This window comes from Athene cunicularia (assembly GCF_003259725.1).
Source record: "Athene cunicularia isolate RWA chromosome 4 unlocalized genomic scaffold, athCun1 chr4_part1, whole genome shotgun sequence".
NCBI lineage: Eukaryota > Metazoa > Chordata > Aves > Strigiformes > Strigidae > Athene > Athene cunicularia.
In genome coordinates this window covers 40,860,804-40,881,777 of record NW_020799098.1, presented here as the reverse complement: position 1 = coordinate 40,881,777, position 20,974 = coordinate 40,860,804, and the positions used below count along the sequence as shown (strand labels likewise).

The 20,974-nt window shown below is 37.3% G+C and overlaps 1 protein-coding gene across 4 annotated transcripts in view; it reads left to right on the top strand.

Moving 5' to 3' along the window:
* The window catches only part of CLCN3 (chloride voltage-gated channel 3), a 58,517-nt gene that overhangs the window by 15,396 nt on the left and 22,147 nt on the right, over positions 1-20,974 (top strand). For 2 of the 4 annotated variants that reach the window (XM_026846601.1, XM_026846599.1), the window contains exons 1-5: positions 7-192; positions 12,948-13,105; positions 16,402-16,501; positions 18,876-19,063; positions 19,744-19,866. In XM_026846601.1, the coding sequence (XP_026702402.1) occupies positions 111-192; positions 12,948-13,105; positions 16,402-16,501; positions 18,876-19,063; positions 19,744-19,866 (651 nt within the window). In that variant the 5' untranslated portion in view covers positions 7-110. Of the gene's footprint in view, positions 1-6; positions 193-12,947; positions 13,106-16,401; positions 16,502-18,875; positions 19,064-19,743; positions 19,867-20,974 lie in introns of those variants that run through there. The other 2 variants (XM_026846600.1, XM_026846598.1) reach the window with 1 other exon arrangement.

Here is a 20,974-nt window from a genome sequence, read left to right as displayed (position 1 = left end):
GCGCAGGCCGGATCCTGGTCAAACATGGCAGCGTCCCCCGCGGCCGCCCTTGCGTGAGAAATGCCGCGGCCCTCCTGAGCCGGCAGACGGGCTTCGGGTTGCTCACCCCCATGGACGTCTCCTCCGATCCGTACCTGCCCTACGATGGGGGGGGCGGCGACGGCATTCCGCTCCGGGAGTTGCATAAACGAGGTACGCCGAAGGGACGGACGAGTTACTTGCTCGCGTACCTGTGTGTGCGGGACCGCCGTTGAGATGTGAAGCAGAGGTGTAAAGGCTCGCTAATTATCGCATCGCTTTGTTTTGCCGGCCTGATGCCGTTTGTGGGAGGAGAATTCAGTTCTGGCTGCTTCCCGTGCTGTCAGTGATTGTTTTCTCTGTGGGCAGATTAGTCCTGCTTCACATCTCATCGCCTTGTGACTCCATCTTCGATATGTGGCAGTCTTTCCTTTCTGTCTCTCTCTCTTTTTTTTTTTTTTTTCTCTTTAAATCGATAAAACCATCTCGTGCACAAAAAAACCCCAAACTGTGGTTGTGACTGACCAGGACCGAATTGGCAGGTTTATTAAATAAGCTATTTCCATGCCTTTCACTAACTTGAATAAGAACAGTGTTTGTCTGGCTTTGAAGTTCCGTACGTGCTTTTAGACTTGACTCTTTGTTGACGTCTTTGATATGCGAATGAAAACCCATACAGTTATAATTTGTCAGTTAAGCCAGTATTGATGAGCGCTTAAGAAACTGGAGCTTTATGGTAGGTTCTTCATACTGTTGCTTGCAAGGAAGCAGATTTAAAAAGAAAACAGTGTTATCAATGTTTGGGGAAAAGAAATCCTCTTTTGAGCTTGCCTTTTTTTTCTTGCTGCAAATTTAAAAGCAGAATACGTTCTGTAAACATTTAGTTTTGTAATGAGAGAAGTTGTGGTAGGGAGTTGTAGTAAATTAAAACTATGCCTTCAAATTCTGAGGATATATTTTTTTTTTCTTGGTTGGATTTGATGGCTACGCTTTGGTGTTTAAAAATAGTAAATGTGGTAAATTCTTTAGTTTTGTTTGAGTCTGTTAATCTAATATTAGAAAGTTACCAACATTTATGGCAGCTGGTGATGACATTAGAGAGGAGTTAGGCTGAGAATAAAGATATGATTTACATATTTTTTTTCTCCTCATGTTAATATATTGTTTCACCTTTCCTTGTTATTTCTAGAAATAAAATAGATCACACTTTTTATGATCATCTATCTGCGTTTTAGTAGTTTATATAAAGGGTTATTTGTTGTCTTTTTATGATTCTTAAAATTTTCAGCATACATTAAGGATATTAACAAGTTCCAATATGGTTTCTTTTAAGACAAACTTTTTCTCTACACATATCACTATTATATATCAAGTGCTAGATAATTCTCTAAGTCATATTTTAGAATCACTTCTGAGAAATTGAGGATGGTATTGTCTTAGAACATATGCAAGGTGTGAATTGGAGATCTTAGGACTGTGTATAAATACCTGAAGGGAAAGAAGACAGAGCCAGGCTCTTTTCGGTGGTACCCAGTGACAGGACCAGAGGCAATGGGCACAGACTGAAACATACAATGTTCCCTTTGAACATCAGGAAACAGGTATTTTTGTGGGGTGACTGAGCCCTGCAACAGGTTGCCCAGAGACGTTGTGAGATCTTCCTTGGATATACGTGAAAGCTGTCTGGACATGGTCCTGGGCAACCAGCTGTAGGTGGTGGCCCTGCTTGAATATGGGGGTTGGACTAGGTGAGAGGTCTCTTCCAACCTCAGTCTGTGAGTTTAGATTTGTAGGTAGACTGTAAGATGAAAACTGCAAAAGAGCCCTAGTATTACACTTTCAAACACTGGAAGTTATGGCTAGACATTGAAACGTGTTCAGCTGTATCCTCCTGGAAATTACCAGGTTTTAATTGATTTTCACAGTAAAAATAAGACATTTGCAGTGCAGAATGGTGTCTGGCGCATTGGAGTGTTGCTATTAAACATACAGTTTACAAACACTGTAATGAAAATAGTCTAGGGTTCAACTAGGTGTTCCCATTGTGGTGACACTGCTAGGAGCAGCAAGAGAATTTCCAGTGACAACTTGTCACTTTTTGCAGTTTTGTTGAATCCCGTTAGGGCTTGTGCTTTCTATATTCTAATACTGTATTTCAGAACCAGTGTTTCTGCTGCTTTTTGCATTTTCTTTAACGAGATTAGATTTTAAAAAACCCCAAAACAACAACAAACCCCATACAGTATTACCATAATCACTTGCAAATCTTAATTTGTCAAATGCCTATGACTCAAAAAAAAAAATTGAGTCTCCAGACCAGTTTGTTCCAGAGATTTCATAAAAATTTGTGGGTATTTCCTCCTGATTTACAATACCACAGTTATCTGTTATTGTCATCTAGCTATCAAAATAAGGCTTAAAATGCTAACAGCAAAACCAGAAATTTAAAGTAAATTTTGGCACGTCTTCATTATCTGAGAGTCTAGACAAGGATACTACCAAGATTTTTTTCCTCTCATGTAAATTTCAGAGCTTTGTAATAGCAAGCTAAGAGAAAATGTATAAAGATATTTTGAGAAAACAAGCTTAATTGTAAAGCCAGTGGAATTTTTTCCCTTATTCACATACTGACAGCTCTTCTGTCCTGCAGAGTAATGTTCACGACAAGCAAAACTGCTTTGTAACATCAAAGCATTTGTTGCGCTAATTGACTGCAGTGGCTCACCCAAAGTGGCTGTACCTCAGCAATGATGAAATGACTATTTCAGTCGTTAAGGGTCTTCGAGATTTAATTAACGGCATTTACTCACGTTTAATGAGATAAAATGCAAAGAATTATAATACATTATTATTAAAAGCCTGACCCGTTGGTTTGCATTAATAAGATGTTTTATTTTTCTTCAGTGCAAATATGCTGTGAAACATCAAATAGAAAGATTTTAAGATAAGTATTTATTAATTGTGTTTAATGATGAGTAATCAACGTTAATCTCTTCGAAAAGAATACAGATATTATTGAATAATACTTACCAGAGATTCCTTTAATTTGCTCCTGAGACTTCTCTTTATGTGGTACTAAATCAATCGTTCCAGATATCCTTATCCTCCCTGACAGAAAGTAAACTGCAGGAACACAGTTCACTTCTACTCATTTCTCAGGTAACTAAAAGGGTTAAAAGTACTACTTATTTGCTCAGAAAAGGGATTAAAGTCCTGATTTAGGATTATATATATATATCATAAGTAACTGATGTATAATTTTTCATATTTTTTTTTACATAATAAACCATATGCTGGAGTATATGTTGTGTAAATAAATTGTGTTGCTCATTTTTTTGCCTTTGGATTTATTTTTGCATCATTTTTGCTAGCTGGACCCTTTTGAAAGTTCCAGATTATCAGTATCTTGCTTGTTTTCCAGCTATTCACAGACATGCTCACACTCTGATTTTTGCCCCCCCCCCTTTTTTTTTTCCTAAACAAGCATTAATTTTATCATTCTTTAAAATGAGATCTGAGCAATAGCAGCAATAGCAGTACACGTACAGTGGCTAGGCTACCAGTAGCAAAACTTGAGCTTCAGCAAGCATGAGGGTTAATTCCCTTTTATTTGTTACATATACATAAGCACGTTTTAGGTTTTGGGACTCCTCAAGCAAAATTAGTGAAACTCTCTTCCACTAATAATCTGCAACTGAGTCAGTAGTCAGGAGATGGGAAAATTATGTACATGCTACATTTACTGATGACTTAGTTCTAGTAAACCTGATTTTTTTTGGAGAAACAGAATAACTCACAGTTTCATTTATTGTGCATCAATCACCACTGCATGTAGGTGCAACTCCTATTGCTTACACTGTGCTATTAACAGTAATATTAGAGCAACCTCACTGCCACCCCCAGCTTTACCTGTTATAAGCTATGGGGCAGAGGATATTTAATAATATCCTAGGAGGAGTTTGAGTCACGTGCATACTGAACCAGTTCAGATCTTTGAAGTGGTAAAAGTTATACTTTTGTGTTTTAGGCTGCATTTCTGCTTATGGGCCTCTTATATTTAAGAATTAATAATAAATCAAAAGCCAGTAGTCTGAAATTCCTGGTGTGACCTTTGAAGTAAATGCATGTGAAAGTTGTGTACACATGCTCAGAGCTAGAGTTTGACCCTGAAATTTATTGGTAGCAGAGGAAGAGTAAGAAAATTAAGTTTTAGACTAACGATAGATTCACAACAGAGAATGTGATCAGGATGATTATAGTTGTCTAACATTGAGTGCTTTGAGAAAATAAACTACTTGGAGAAACTCAACAGGATTACAGCACTGAATTTCTTCTGCACTTTGTTTTCAGGTTCATAGTATCAGTAGCAGATAAGGATTTTTCAACTATGAGTTTAGCATATTTGACTTCAGTGATTAACAGAAAATACTGCAAGACATAACTACAGTTCTTTGTAGGTAGTTACAGGTTATCTGCATGTGCTGTATGACTTACAGGGCTCTCTATTAGGCATGCATGTCCAAATTTTGGAAACCATTTTGAGATGTACCATTATCTGAGATATTAGAGAGCTGATGAACAAACCAAGATTATGCCCTCCTCGGGCCTGAACATGGCCTAATTGGGATAATCATATTAGCAGAATTATTATTTTTGTTGCATCCTGTCTTTGCCCTCCAAACCAACATATAAGTAAGTAGCTCTTACGTACATGCAGAAGCAGCAATGCGGAGAAATCTGATTATCTAAATTTCTGTTGTTCTGGCTCTTATTGCCTTGGCCATTGTCAGATGATAGGTTACTTGCCTTTTGTTATGTTTGCCTTATCTAACTTTATATATCTTTATACCTTTTATTTTTCTCATCTCCTTCCTGCACTGCTCATCTTATATCTAAGTTGTAAATTCAGTAGTGTGGGGATCCTTATAACTCTTCACTTGCATATCTGAAGTCCCTAATAACTATAACTAAATAAATATAGTTTCCTGCCTTTAAGACTACAAGAAAATAAATCTGTAATAATAAAGCCATTTTTTCTGCTGCTGCATCATAGAAACAGAAGTGTTTCTTCCACCTAAAGGAAAAAGCTGAAGCTGTTTATGTTTTGTTTTGTTTTGTTTTGTTTTTTAAATTATGGTGTACACATTGAACTATTGTTCTGCTTTGCCTTCTTGTCAGATTCACGTGCATTTGCAGTGGATGCAAGTCTTCAAAAGTCTTGGTTTAACTGTGAGGTGCTACTATTGAACTTTCATTTAACTCTTACTTTTTTAAAGGTTATTTTTAAACCCAGATTTTTTTTTTTTGTTGGTCAAAAAATGAAGAGGAGGGGATTATCACTCAGTTAAAGCATTTTACTACTTTTTCCTGTTTTTCAAAGCTTGTTCTGAGTCTTCCTGTTTCCCACCTATCAGATTTGTTTCCAGCTGATTTTTTTCAGTTCACGTTCAGTTTTGTCATTTTTGTATGCATTTTGATTGTAATGCAGAGGCCAATTTGTGCTTGTAAGCCTTTGATGCAGTTTAGAAGAGCCAACTGAAGAGACAGGCTGAAATTTCGTAGTTACACACAGAGAAAAATGTGTTGCTTGATTACAAAAGACTTCAAAATCATTAATCATCAACAGTAGCGAATGATAGCACTCTGGCTTGGCGCGCTGTGCTTCTGATTCTGAAATTTAAAAATTACTTCTAGCCAGTAAAAGACAATAGTGCTTAATGACTCTTCTTGAGTAATGCAAATAAACTGAGAACTGTTTTGTTGGGGTTTTTTTTAATTGAAAGCCTCATATTTTGAGGTCTGAATATAGAGACAGGAAGAAGCTGAGGCACTAACAGGTATCTTGTGTGTGCAAATCCTCTTTGTTACAAGTGTAAATGATCCTTATGGTGTGCGTTGCTTTCAGGGTGCTTCACTGCCTCCATTCCCCTTGCCGCCTAATACCCAAGGACACACGGGTGAAGCAAAGCCTTGGATTAGTATCTGGCCTCCAGAAAGCTACAGCCCCTACTGATTTTAACACTCAGCAGGTTTGGATGATCATGTCAGGGAGAGCTTATTCCAGTCTTTGGTGTAAACTACTTAGCTTCATTTTCACTCACAGAGGCTACGTTTATTTATTTTTTTTTCCCTTCCTTTTCACACTGCTCAGAATAGCACAAATGAAACACATTGCACTGCTGTCAGCCAGAAGGATGGCTGCTGAGGGGAATACTTGTAGTTGTACAGAATCTGGAAAAAGGGATGTGTGAGCAGCAGCAAACTAGTGTATTCTTGCTGTAAGTTAGCAATTATGTAGCTTGTAGAGAAATACCTTTGAGAAATTGGGTCCTATTATTGCTCTGCCACTGACTCCAATATTGACATTGTTTATCTGTTGTTGTGTTCACAAATCTGAAATGATTCTAAACATAGCCACCTTTGGGAGTTTTGAGCTCTGTGAAATGGATATTACTGCATAGTGTCTGGATATTAATATTTATATAGAAGTTTTGATTTTTTTCCAGCAGAAAGCCATAATTAAAATCTTAACAAGACCCCAAGGGTGCACTTACATATTTCATATAACTAGTCTGACAGTTTGTTGCTGTGGAAGCGGATGAACTTGCTTGTCGTTTCCCAGCTCTTCTCTCATTTCTTGCTCTTGCACTGGCTCTGTGTCTTGTCTGACAGCACAGAAGCTTGATTCCAATTATGCGTAAAGGCAGAAATTATTTTTGCTGCTTTTGTTTGCTTAGTTGGATTAGCGTGTTTGCTTGGTTTACAGTCAGATCCAAGGGTGCCAGAGCTGATCCAAGGGTGAGAGTGGGAGGGTTGTGACCAAGAATAGCAAGGGAGAAATAGGGGCATAAGAACTCTTCTTTGGGTGACAGCAGTCTGTTCAATCAGCTCAGCCTAACTGTGTAGTTATGTCCTGAGAGATATGTCTCATTTCATAATATGAAGCCGATACATGCTCAGTTTGAGACAAAACGGTGTATTTTGTGATGTGCGTTCAGAATATGTACAGCATATAGAAGGGGTCTTTATAATAAAATTACGGTCCCTTCTTAACTCTGCTAGCCACCCTCTTGAGCCTATTCTTGTCTCAATTCTGTACCTTATTCTCTATGGAGGCTGTAGCTGTGTGGATTTGTTCTCTAGGTGATATTTGGGTAATTGTTCAGATCATCATATGGTGGAGAACCACAGAAGAATGTATCGTGCACTGTTTGATTACCCAGGATGCAGCATTTGTCTTAAATCTTGATGCTTCTCATAATTTTTATGAGAAAAGAAGTAACACTGCACACAAGGAAAGACTCAGGAAGGATGGTTGAACAGTTATGCAGGAATTGGGAGCATCAAGTATGTTGCAAAAACCCCTTTCTTGTGTGAAAATATATTTAGATAACTGTGAAGTGCTAGCTCCTTTATTTCTTTAACTCATGGTGCTTTAAGTATACTTTCAGTGCGGTTTTTAAATCGCAGAGTGTGGAAACTGGAACCCACTGCTTCCGAGGAAGAGAGAACACCAAGAAGAAATGAGAACCCAGGTCCACGGGCTCTTTATTTCTTCATACCAGGGAAGGATAGCAGCACCCCAAAGATCTTTGTGATCTACTGGGTTCCTTCACTGGGCACTTGTTCTGAGAGATCATTCAAGTGAAAAATGCAACAGTGTATGAATCTCGACAACTCACGTTTTGACTTTTTAGTGTTTTAAAAATGTTTTCTTGTGAAAATTTTTGAACTGTACTGGCCTGGTTATAGCTAGGATAAAGTTAATTTTCTCCCTCGTAGCTGGTACAGTGCTGTGTTTTGGATTTAGTGTGAGAATAATTTTGATAACACACCAGTGTTTTAGTTGTTGCTGAGTGGTGCTTACAGAAAGTCAAGGATTTTTCAGTTTTCCGTGCTCTGCCAGCGAGCAGGTGCACAAGAAGCTGGGAGGGAGCATGGCCAGGACAGGTGACCCAAACTAGCCAAAGGGCTGTTCCATACCATAGGATGTCATGCCCAGTATGTGAACTGGGGGGAGCTGGCCGGGAGGGTTGGGTCACAGCTCGGGCATCGGTCAGTGGGTGGTGAGCAACTGTGTTGTGCATCACTTGTCTTTTCTTGGGTTTTATTTCTCACTCTCTTTTTAATTATGCTCCCTTTCATTACTATTATTATTATGTTTTATTATTATCATTGTTATGATAATATTTTAGTTATTAAACTGTTCTTATCTCGACCCATGAGTTTTACTTTTTTTTCCCAATTCTTCTCTCTCATCCCACTGGGAGCAGGGAAGAGTGTGAGCAAACAGCTACATAGTGCTTAGTTGCTTAGTTGTAATAAGTCAGCTTTTTGTCATGTTTAACATAGTTCCAACATGAATCAAGATTCAAAAATACTTGTATGAGGCACATAATATACAATATGAAAAGAGATATTCCTTGCCTCAGGGGAGACATAAGGCAAGGAGGATTCTGTAATATATAAAAGAACTTGAGTGAGTGTAGCAAAATATTAGTTCTATAATTTCTTTGCTCCTGCTTTATGTCAGGCAGAACTAGCTAAGCAAAGCAGGAGGTTGGATCAGTGTTGGGAGCCAACAGCCATTCAGTATAACTTCATGTTCAGAGGGAGATGACAAGAGCAGTATGGTAAGGACTACTTTTTCTGTTAGGCATAGTGTCCTCTCATGTGATTTTGGATTGTATTTTTTTCATTCTCATTAAAAAACCCCAAACAAACAAAACTCCCATTTATTCAGAGATGAGAGGGTTTTTTTTAATGGTGTTGGAATCTACTTACCTTATTCCAGTTTTGTCCATGTAGCATTTTGTTGTTGTTTTTGCTGTACTTCATGCTGGTCAGGTGTCCCAAAGTACAGTGTTTGGCTGTTAACCTTAATGCTTATTACAGGTTTTTTGCTTTCAACATGATGCAATATTCTTTATTAGGTTTTTGGTTTGTGGGGGTTTTTTTGTGGTTTGGGTTTTTTTTTTACCAAGTCCTCTTGAAGCAGTTCTTCAGCACTACCAGAGCTGATTGCTGAGAAGAGATTATGATGAGGGTTTGGAATTATATGCACGGAAGGATAACAAAAGTCAGCTGCCTTCCTAGAAGGTAGTTCAGGCAAGACCTACAGTGCCTGAATCACCTAAAAAAGACAATCTCCTTCTCTGAAGTATGCTGCTTTTACTGTCTAGAATCTTGCTGTCTGCAAGCTTGCAGTCTGTGATTGCAGAAACTTGCTAGTTATGTGTTGAGAATATGGGACTGTTAAAGATGCTGTCGGAGAAGAGTGTGCTAATAAAGGGATGCTGGCTACCTTAGTTCTGCAGAGTATGGAAGGATTGTGTTGAATTTGCTTTGTAAGGATTCCTGTGAGTTGTATTGAGCCTCTGAGAGGATCAGTATATTACTATTTGCCTCCCTGTAGTAAGGTGGGCTAGTTTGGAATAACAGTAATAATAAAAGTTCTGCCTGCCACTTTTACCATCTGCTTCCCTGTCTAATAAAGCCTTAAGCAAACTCATACGTAACAAAAAGCAGGCTTTACTTTCTTTACAGCTGCAGAATGGCTCAGGCGTGTACATAGGGCAAATAGAGGTGTTCTCTTACAGCTAGAGGCTGTACCTGTATATCTTGTGTGCTAAGTGCTTGTTTGGATTTTTAAGACTAAGGCTGCTTGGATTTTGATGAAAAGCACTTGCATTGACTTGTATCCTGAGAGTCTTGAAACTTGAGGACTGTGGAAAAGGGGGAGGAAAGAAGGGGAAATACTTTCTGAACATTGGGAATGTCCAAAAGGCTGCGTTTGCTAAATGCTACAGTTGATCAGGGGATCAGGTAATTTCCTGCTTGGAGGTTAGAATGTTGTAATGAAAAGTCTATATTAGAGTAAGGATTTTAACAAAATATATTGAGTTGAAAATAAATTTAATAATGCTTTGATTAAACTAGCAATAAATGATGAAAATTTGCACATGTTTGTGTTGGTGAGAATCATTATCATCATAGCTGGAAGGAGTATCTTACTGCATGCAATGCTAGAGAAGGAAGGGAAGAAAGGGAAGCAGAAGTTTGGAAAATTGCTGAGTATTGATAAAGGTATATTTCTCTAAATTTGCCTTTAGAACAGCTATATGCTGCAAAAATCATAGTACTCACTGGAGTATGTCCTCTCCCACTGTTGTCAGACATATGTCTTAGAGATCATTAGATTTTTACAGTTGTCCCCTTCATGGGCAGAGCTCTATAGGGCAGCCTTTCTATCACACACTAATGCAGGGTATCACTGCTGCCTGTTTTTCACTTGATACAAGATTATAGCTACTCAACTGCAGCAAGGCATTTGTGGCAGCTCTGTATTCAACAAAACCACCTCTTCAGCTTCTCATCTTGTTCTGTTTTCTCCCCATTGTACAGTAGTCATTTATATTCCAGTATTTGGTGTGCCAGCAAATGCTGGCAAAGTAGGAACCTGACAGAGTTTGGGTGAGATTTTTATTGTATCCAGGCAATGACCATTCTTTTTAGTCCACTCCCAAGTTCTGCTTGGGATCTGGAGCAGAGAGTATGGCACCATCCCTGATGGTTTCCCTGGACAAAATTCTGATTCAGCACCTTGTGATATGCATAAAATCATCTGTTACTGTTTGTGATACATTTATAACTCTCAACTCTCCTTTGCCTTGTGTGGCATAGGATTGCATGCTCCCTGTAGCTTGATACTGCTTCATATATAGCAGGGCATAAAACCAACTCCCCTGGGGCAAAGGCAAGCTTTTGCCCTACCATGGTCACTCAGGTTCGGAAGCTGCTTGATCACATTATAACTTTGTAGGAGATTAATACTTAAACTGTGACTGAACTTAATTTATGTACCCTTGCTTTGTGAAGGAGGTTAATTTCGTGTAAAAATAATATTTTAATAATATATTCTGTTTTTCTTTTAATTTTGAGAGCCAAAGTAATCATTACAGTGTGAATTTTGTTACTACCTCTTCCACGAGATCGGTTTGCCCTTTCAGCTAGCCAGATATGTATCTTAAGACTTCCTTTCTAGTTATGAGAATTGGAAATGGCAAGAAAATTGAATCCCTTATCCTAAAGCAAGGTTTTCACAATCACCTCTATTAGCAAATCTGATTTAATTTGTTGTTGTTAGCCTTTTATTAATGGAAGCATAGGTAATGCTTCTTTACATCTGCCTTAAGAGAGACTAGCAGCAGCTTTGGGAAGAGATTTAGAGGGCTTAGCTATGGTGAATAGATAAGGGAGAATTTAATATGGCATAGACTGGGGAAAAAAACAGTATTGAGAATGATAGAAGCCAGACTAGCATGAGAGAATGGTGTTGGAATTGCTGAGGAGTTGTCTTCTGCATTTGCATTCTCTTAAGATTTTTTTTTTTTTTTAAAGGAACTTTTTTCTAGAATTTTATAGCAGGCATAAATGAGACCTCTCAAGCAGTAGGTGGCTGAGGCACACCTTTGCATCTGAGTATAATGTCAGGTGTCACACTACTTCTGCTAGATTTCAGACTTCACAAATTTAGGGGGTAAAGGCATATTTTACCTGTGTATAAATCTAATTGTCAGTTGTCAGTGAGAGCTGTGGCTGATGAACTCGGCATTTATAGCATTTGGAAGTTTATAGGTAGGCCCTTTGAAGACCTTTTGTTTTTATTTTTTTATAAGTTAGAAACTTCTGCTGACAACACCAAGAAGCTGAGCATGCAATTAAACAAAAAAAAAAAGAAAGTCCAACTCAGAAAACACCCACCTGCCTAACCAGCCCAGTATCAGCCTGTAAAATGAGTTCTGGTGCCTGTCTGAACTGATAGAAGTCTTGGCCAACTTGGGTCTACATCTTTAAGGGTAGAGATTATTATGGTATATGTTGGCCATACTGGTTTGTTCTTAGTCAAACAAGTAAGAATAATCACTCTAGAACTCATTTTTTATATTAACCTCATTATAAATGTTCCCTTTATAGCAATTACTGTTGCAGAAGCATATTTGTGTTGGTGGGCAAATGGTGGCCATACTATATTTAGGCAGCCATCCAGCAGAAAATTATACCCGAGATCTGTAAATACACTACAGGAACGCAAAAAAGCCAAGATATTATGGAATTGATGACATTTTCAAAGTAAAAATATTACTAAAATGAAAACTTTCTTGATCACTTGTAAAGAGGGAAAAATTCTCAGTACTACTGTTGCTCTTCTTACTCCGATCACTGAAAAATACTATTGGGGATGTTGCTATGCAAGCTTATTGTGAAGGAACTAGCTAGTGATGACAAATTAGAAGACATTTTCTTTATGCAGTAATTGCAAATTTTCATGCCTGAAGGCTGTTGTGTGAGTTACCTGAAATAAAGAAAACTTAAAAAAAAAAAAAAAAAGTATTTGCTTGGCTTTCTGCTACTTTTTAGCTGCATCATTAATCTGTTGATAATGTACTTCATGTTTGCTGTAGACGTGTAGGAGAGACTGGTAATCAGTGGTATGTATACTTAAAAATAACTGGCAATTTATGGAAGTGCCGCAAACTTTAATAATCTGGTTTTGTTTTCTTACAGTCAGATTTTTCTCTGATAGTTCCTAAACTGAAATAAACTTCAAGTTAAATGTGTGATGAAGCTGCTAGTTTTTTCCACTTTGTTCTATTGAAGTTCCTCTGGAGTCTGCGCACAGAACAACAATTTGACTAGTACATATTTAACCAATGGAAATACAAAGTCACTAACATGCAAATCTGACCTACAGATGAGTGACAGAAAAAAATAGTGACATGCAACATTGAGGGACCTAAACGAAGTAAAATATGCCTATTGTGGGAAGTGTTTTAATTACTTATTCAGAATTTTTGTATGTCATAGTGTTATGAATATTAGAATACTTATTTCAGAATTAATTCAATCCTGTCCTTTCTCTGCCACAGGAACTCATTATACAATGACAAATGGAGGAAGTATCAACAGTTCAACACATTTACTGGATCTTCTGGATGAACCAATTCCTGGAGTGGGAACATACGATGACTTCCATACCATTGACTGGGTTCGAGAGAAGTGCAAAGACAGAGAAAGGCATAGACGGGTACTTGAGATAGATAACAATACTTGGGAAATATTTTTTGTTGGATGTTGGAATTAAGGTCTGATCTAGTAACACATACAGATATGTGCATACTTGAAATCTGTAAGTAGTTACATCAGTTAGAACTACTTGAATGCTATTAAAAAAGCACTGTTGCCTTAGGCAATGGAGCTAAATCCAGCTGGTGGCTGATCACAAGTGGTGTTCCTCAGGGCTCGGTGTTGGGGCCATTTCTGTTTAACATTTTTACTGATGATCTTGATAAGGACATAGAGTGTATCATCAGTAAGTTCACAGATGACACCAAGTTAAGCGGGAGTGTCGATCTGCATGAAGATAGGGACGCTCTACAGAGAGACTTGGATAGATTGGATCGGTGGGCCAACATTAACAGGATGAGTTTCAGCAAGGACAAGTGCCAGGTCCTGCACTTGGGCCACAACAACCCCCTGCATCACTACAGGCTTGGGGAGATGTGGCTGGAGCTGTCTGGAAGAAAAGGATCTGGGGGTTCTAATTGACAAGCAGCTGAACATGAGCTGGCAGTGTGCCCAGGTGGCCAAGAAAGCCAACGGCATCCTGGCTATTAGAAATAGTGTGACCAGCAGAAGTAGGGAGGTGATAGTCCCCTTGCACTCTGCCCTGGTGAGGCCACACCTGGAGTATTGTGTCCAGTTTTGGGCACCTCAGTATGAGAGAGATATCAAGGTGCTGGAGCGAGTGCAGAGGAGGGCAGTGAAGCTGGTGAAGGGCCTGGAGAACAGATCCTATGAGGAGCAGTTGAGGCAGCTGGGGCTGTTCAGTTTGAGGAAGAGAGAGCTAAGGGGAGACCTCATCACTCTCTAGAGCTACCTGAAAGGACATTGTAGAGAGGTTGGTGCTGGTCTCTTCTCACAGGTGATCAGTGACAAAACAAGAGGGAATGGCTTTAAACTCCAACAAAGGAGGTTCAGACTGGACATTAGGAAAAAAATTTTCACGAAAGAGTGGTCAGACAGTGGAATTGGCTGCCTAGGGAGGGGTGGAGTCACCATCCCTGGATGTGTTTAAGGGTCATTTAGATGAGAGGTTGGGGGATATGGTGTAGGGGAGAAGTTGTAGAGTAGGGCTGATGGTTGGACTTGATGATCCCAAGGGTCTTTTCCAACCTGAATGATTCTATGATACCTTCAGTCCTGCAACAGTATTATAACTTGGAAAGGAAACAGGAATTTAGTAGAGTGGGAATAGTTCCCTGTCACCCACATGCCTGCATGCTGGTATAGTTAATGCTGTTTTCCAGTGTACATATATTTGTAATAGTATAATAGTGCTTATGGTGGTACTTGGACAGAAAAATAAGCACTGATGTATTTATACTGACAAGTGTATCTGTGCTACTGCTATGCAGGGCTGCGGTTGTTTGGATTAAGGAAAGTGAAAATTCTCTTATCTAGAACACTTAGTGTATATATGCTTAACAAAAAAGTGGTCTCAATATGTGTGGTAAATGTCCTTTGCACTCTCCCATCACAGAACTTGCTTTTTTTCTCTTTTGATTTCTTTGGAATATCTTAAAAAGTTCAGGCCACTTTTATCAGTGTGCTCTGGAACAAGTTCTTTAATGAAATGGACTCAAGTTGTATTAGTCAGTAACATTGGATACTGTCATTAATGTAATAGACTTGTTTAATAGAATTTTAGGAGGAAATATGCTATTTAGAGCCTTACTGCAAACTTTGGGATGCTTACATTAATCTTAAAACCAGAACGGATTTGGAGATGTGATTTCTCCTAAAATATTTTTAACTGATCAAAATGAATAGTTACAAATGAATTGTAATTCTGTGGAGGGATCGGGGAGAGGCTACTTCATGTAGTGTTCCTTCATGTAGCTTCCTCCTGTACTGTTATTCTGCTTTCTTTGAAAATACCTTTTTACCTTTCCTGAAGCAAATGTACGATGTACATGCTGATTTACTTTGACATGGTTCAAAAAAAACCAAACCACCTTACACTAGTTTAAAAAACACACAATTGCATTACCTGGTACTTTTTTTTTAAAGATAAGAGATCCTTGGATCTAAGAACATATACCTTGTTTGAATGCTTTTAATGAAAAGAAATAAGGTGTTTTCCATGTAATACTTCATTTAATAATTTAATGTCTCAGCAGCAATTAATACGCCATCTCTCCACTGCAGATGTGGAGGTTAATATCTAGTGGATATAGAATGCTGGGTCTGACCAAATGTCTGCAAGGCAGATCACACCTGGAAACAGGTTATCTAGTGTGAAGTCTCACAGCTGTTACTAATTTTAATGTCCTAGACCAGAAAAGTCAGACAATACAGTTCACAGTCTGTACTCACAGCACTACTGTGAAATTTATAAATATGCTCTGAATGATAGGAGACTCTCTGGCCATGCAATCAAAGATGTAGAAAGAAGAAGGAGTGAGTATTAGTTAATGGTAGTTTTGAAAGACATGCTACTGTAGAAACAACTTTTTTATTAAAGGTTGGAGAATCTCACAAATATAGAGGAAACTATAAAATGTATTTATTTGCTTTAAGGGTGCTGTTTTTTTCTACATTTCCTTGTCTAGTGTTGTACTTTCTTGGTTTGGTTTTTTTCTTGCTGTTTGTTGCACATACTTTCTCCCTCCTTTTACAGTATGAAAAAATCAGAGTAATAGGATCCAGTTTACATAATGAAGGTTTAATCATAAGACAATTTATGCACAAATTTCAGCTAAGTGCACAAAATAAATAAGGCTAAAGAATTGCTATTTTTTCAGTATGATACCTTTAGATGTCATTAGTTTGCCTAGAAGTATTATAGGGTAGTTATCTAGTTTTTGGTTTTGTGTTATTTGTTTGGTTTTTAGTCTAAAGATAAAAGAAGTATGCTTATATTTGAAATAGAAGTTTAGGAATTTGAATTGTGTGGAATAGCTTATTAGTAGCACACGAACAGTTTATTTGAGGTTCAACAAAAAATAAGATTTAAGGGGAGAAATAATTTTACAATTACATGTTTTAGATGTGTATCATAGAAAGTATCCATTTATCCTAATAATGCGTTGCCTTGGTTTTAGTTCTTTAAATTAAGCAAATTTACTTTCCTCTGTCAGTTGTTTGATGTTTGAATAACAAAGCTGCTTTACATATGTAAAGCATTGAATACAAGGAGAATGCTTGTAGTTTAAACAGAGGGTATACTTACTTGCAGCTTGCATTGTGCAATTTGTATGTCATACTTCTATTCATATTACGGAAATACACAGAAGTATACATAATGATTTCTCTTTGCAGATTAACAGCAAGAAAAAAGAATCAGCATGGGAGATGACAAAAAGTTTGTACGATGCATGGTCAGGATGGCTAGTAGTCACACTAACTGGTTTGGCATCAGGTAAATTAAAAAAAAGATTTCTTTCTTACATATATCAGCAAGTATAGTTATTGTGCTTTTCACTTGTGTGTTATTCACCAACCTGGATTGGAGCTGGTTCAGACTACTACCAAAATTCCATGAGGGAAGGAAAAGATTTGACTGTCTTGATTTACAGGCTTTAGCATTTTGAGGGAGGATTTACTAATCAAATGAAAACCAAAACCTTCACTGCACTTAGTGAGAGTTTCTCAGGGTTATTGAACTTCCACCTACTAAACTATCAGTGTTCTTTGATCCTGTAATTCAGATTGGTGTTCTCCCTTTCTGTTAAATTTTTCTGTATTCCTGTAGGATTTCTTGTGGAAGTCTATTAATTGAATGTGCTAGGTGTTTTTTTTTTCCTATGAATTTGTTGTGTGGTTTTTGTTTTGTTTTGGTTTTTCCCCCCCCTAAGAACTTTACTGAATCCATTAGTTTATTCCGTATGGACCAAAAATTAGCTCTGGTATAGGTGTGATTTTGGTAAACATGCTTCCTTGTAAAGCACAAGTTTATAGATGAGCAAAGACTGGCTATGTTTATGTCATACTTTTCTAGAGGCTGTTACACAGAAAGTACTAGCTTTAACAGGTGGAGTTTTTTGGCCTCTACTTCAACTCTATCTTTTCTTTTTTAGGATTTTAGGATTAGTTTTGCGGCTAAAATCATCTGATAGTTTGTAGCCCCACTGTTGTGCGGTGCTGCTTTCTATCAGCTTAGTTTGGAGTGACCAAAATGTGCATGAGTGAGAAGTCACAAACCTTGTGGCCAATTTCTCTGAAAAAGTATTTCAAACAGAGATCTTGGATTAAATGCTATTAAAATTGGATTAGTTGCAGAGTATGGCTATGCCTGTTAAGAAGGCATGGTAACTGTATAATTACTACTTAGATATGTACATAACCACTTTCACAAATCACATATAAATTAATATATATGCAAAATTTGTAGCATGTTTGTATACTTATGAATGTACAAACTGGGAGTGTATAATTACTGGCAATTGCTTGTGATAATTTGGGTGGGAATGTGCAGTGTTGTGTTTCCACCCTGAAATCTGCTATGTATATTTAAATTGCTTGACTATGTTTCTGAGCAACAAAGCGAGCAAATTCTGGCCATGAACATTCCTAAGTTTTTTCAGTTTCAGTTGCTTTCTGTTGTATGTGTCTAGTGAAGCTTAAATGCTGCAGTTTCAGTCATGGGGAGATCTTATGTTTATATATTTTGGTTAATTTGGTTGAACTTTTGTTCTACTGAAATACTGCCTTTGACTTTGGTTGGCCCAGGATCTCAAACTGAGAGTCTATCAGATAAGTAAATATAAATTAGTAAATTGGAGGTAATTCTCTATTACCAATTTACACAAGTAAATTGTGGCTTTTTACTAGACAGCTAGTTCTAGTATATATACTAGATATACTGTATTCTAGTATACATTCTATATTATTCTATAGTATATATTCTATATTCCATAGTATATTCTAGTATACATTTTTAATACTTTAAAAATAGTAAATTATAACTAATAAACAGTTACATATATTCACAAAAATACTGATTTTAGAAGTAGTTTTTCAGTATACTGCTACCAGAAAAATTATTTTGCTTTTGTAAAATAAAGGGGGGGTTCATTATATTTTTAAATCTTTTGAAGCAATTTCCTAAGTAATGCCTATTTTTTGAGGACTTCTCAGCAAGCTTTCTTCATGTAGTTACAACACAGAATCCCTTTTATGCTTTGAGTTTGTGAACTGCTTAGTATCTATACTGTTTGTTACCTGCAGTAGGAATTTCACATGATCACTATGTTACAGAATTAAGTAATTTTGTATATGGATCACATGAGTGTCATCAATGTTTATTTGGTGTTTTATTTATGTTGTTATAAAGCTGTTGTTGGCAAGGTAAAAATTATTTTGGCCAGATACGCTGTTCTGTACAAAACATAGTAGAACAAGTCATGAGTTCTCTGAGGCATGGAAAGGTAGTTCTGTCAGAACATCTATTGTCTTTTGCATCACAAAAATGTATCAGTCCTCTTTTGATTCTTAACTCCTTAGTTTCAGTGAACTATTGGAGAACTGTGGCATAGGGAGGGAAACAAAAGGAAAAAAAAAAGATGCATTTCACTTGGGAAATATACAAGGCACTAGATTCTTCAATAAATACAAATCTTACCATATTGCAAATAGTGTGTATTCCTGGAAATCTGTAATATTTTAAATGTCTATTTCTTTAGGTTTTCTATAATTCCCATTTACATCAATTAATACCATCACATTTCTTCATTTTATCTGTGTGTGTTATTGCTATTTACCAGAATAGTAATACAAAACTCTTTCTACAACAGGGGCATTGGCAGGATTAATAGACATTGCTGCTGACTGGATGACTGACTTAAAGGAAGGCATTTGCCTTAGTGCTTTGTGGTTTAACCATGAACAGTGTTGCTGGGGTTCAAATGAAACCACATTTGAAGAGAGAGATAAATGTCCACAGTGGAAAACATGGGCAGAACTAATAATTGGGCAAGCAGAAGTAAGTATATACCCATTCTTTGATGGTCTTGCTCAACAGCTCAACTGAACATGGGAAGAAAATAATGGTTTTAAGGTACTAAACATGGATTTGGATTGTACTGTCTGCTCTGTTTTTCAGCATTTGAATTGATTGGTAGGTCATAGTGTAATAAATGTGCATTTCATGCACTGCTAAGGGGCTTGGACTGTTGCAGGTGCTATGAACTTGAGAGAATATAGACTGTTACTAACACTAGACTGTCTATTATTGATCCTAGCTATACATAAAAAAATAAAAATGAAATTTGTTGTGTTTTCTGATAGTTAAGAATAGATTGGTTTTATTTTTTCTCCCACAAAATTTTTAAAATAAAGATTTACTTAGTATTCAGTAGATTTTAGCAACTAACAGCTATTAAAAAAAGTTCCTGTGCTATGTTTATTTTTCCTTTTTAAGATGAAGTGTTGGAACACTTCCTACCTTGTATAACCTAGACTTTTCTGATGTGCAGGTGTCATGACTTTATGGTTTTCAAATAAAACTCTCTCTTTCTTGGCTTGGTAATAATTAGTGTCCCTCAAAATGTGTGCATAAGTGTAGTTGCAGCAAGAGTACTTCTGGCTTATTTTAAGTAGTGATTTTGCTCCTGCATCAAATTTGTATTCTGACATTTTTCTGTGTCTCATTTTTGCTTTTAGGGTCCAGGTTCATACATAATGAACTACATAATGTACATTTTCTGGGCTTTGAGCTTTGCCTTCTTAGCAGTTTCTCTGGTGAAGGTATTTGCTCCCTATGCCTGCGGCTCAGGAATACCTGAGGTGAGGTCTAACTAATACATACATTATAGATGTTTTATATTAATGTGAAAATTCCTGCTGCCTTACAGGGTTGGGGGAGGGCAAGAAGGAGTGCCCTGTGATTTTGATGAAATACATTAATACAAGTATTCAAATTGAAACAATGGAATTGTACTAATTATTGCTGAGAAAAATACCCCAAATTTCAGAGCGTCTCCTGAATTTGTAAATTTTGCTGCACACGTGGTTGGACTACTTTTTAAGGAAGCATTTAGCTTAAGAGAACAGACTTCTGAAGAGTGATTTCCAAAGTTCTTCCCAATCCCCACCCTCCCTATGGTGATAAGAGAACAGTTGTTCACTGGCAGAATATAGATTCTTTGATATAGCAATTGATCTTTTGTTGTACTGGCTTTAATCACCTTAACTAGTATAAACCCTCAGTCACAACGTAAAATGTGTAATATCCTTGAAAACTCATAGTTTTTACAGTTGCTCTCTGCTGCTATATGCAGAATGGGAGAGAAAAACCCGAAGTCAATGTCTGGTCAGTCTCACTTCTCCAGTCATTCTGTACATATTTCCTTATGTATGTGTATTGTAGAAGTTGAAGGACAAATCCTGCCTCTGAATAAGCCTGGAGTAGTTCTGTGCCATTATTCCAGAAGAGATTTCATCCTAAATTGGTTTCCAAATTTAGCTAACCTTTACTTTCGAGACACAGCTGCCCAGTGTTTTGTGTACACTCTATTTATAGAGATGTTATCCTTTCCTATGATAGCTATATTATTTCCTATATATGGCCATATTTTCCAGGCTAATAATGTGACACTGTTAGGAAAAGTAATACCTTAGGCAAGTGGCCTATCTTTTCTGGTGGAAAAATCTGATCACATCTTTCTGTCAAGGAATCTACTGTTAAGTTTTTATGTAGAAATGGTAAAACATAGGAGAAAACAGAGAGGTGTAAAATTGGTGCAAATGTGGTATTGCTGCAATAGATGACCTTGAGGATAGTTTTTGCAGGTCTGTTTTTCCTTGGGGAGTTTTCTGACTTTCACTTGGTAATTTACATCATAAACCAATGAATGCAGTCTTAGAAGCTACTGCAGATTAGTTTTCTACTAAA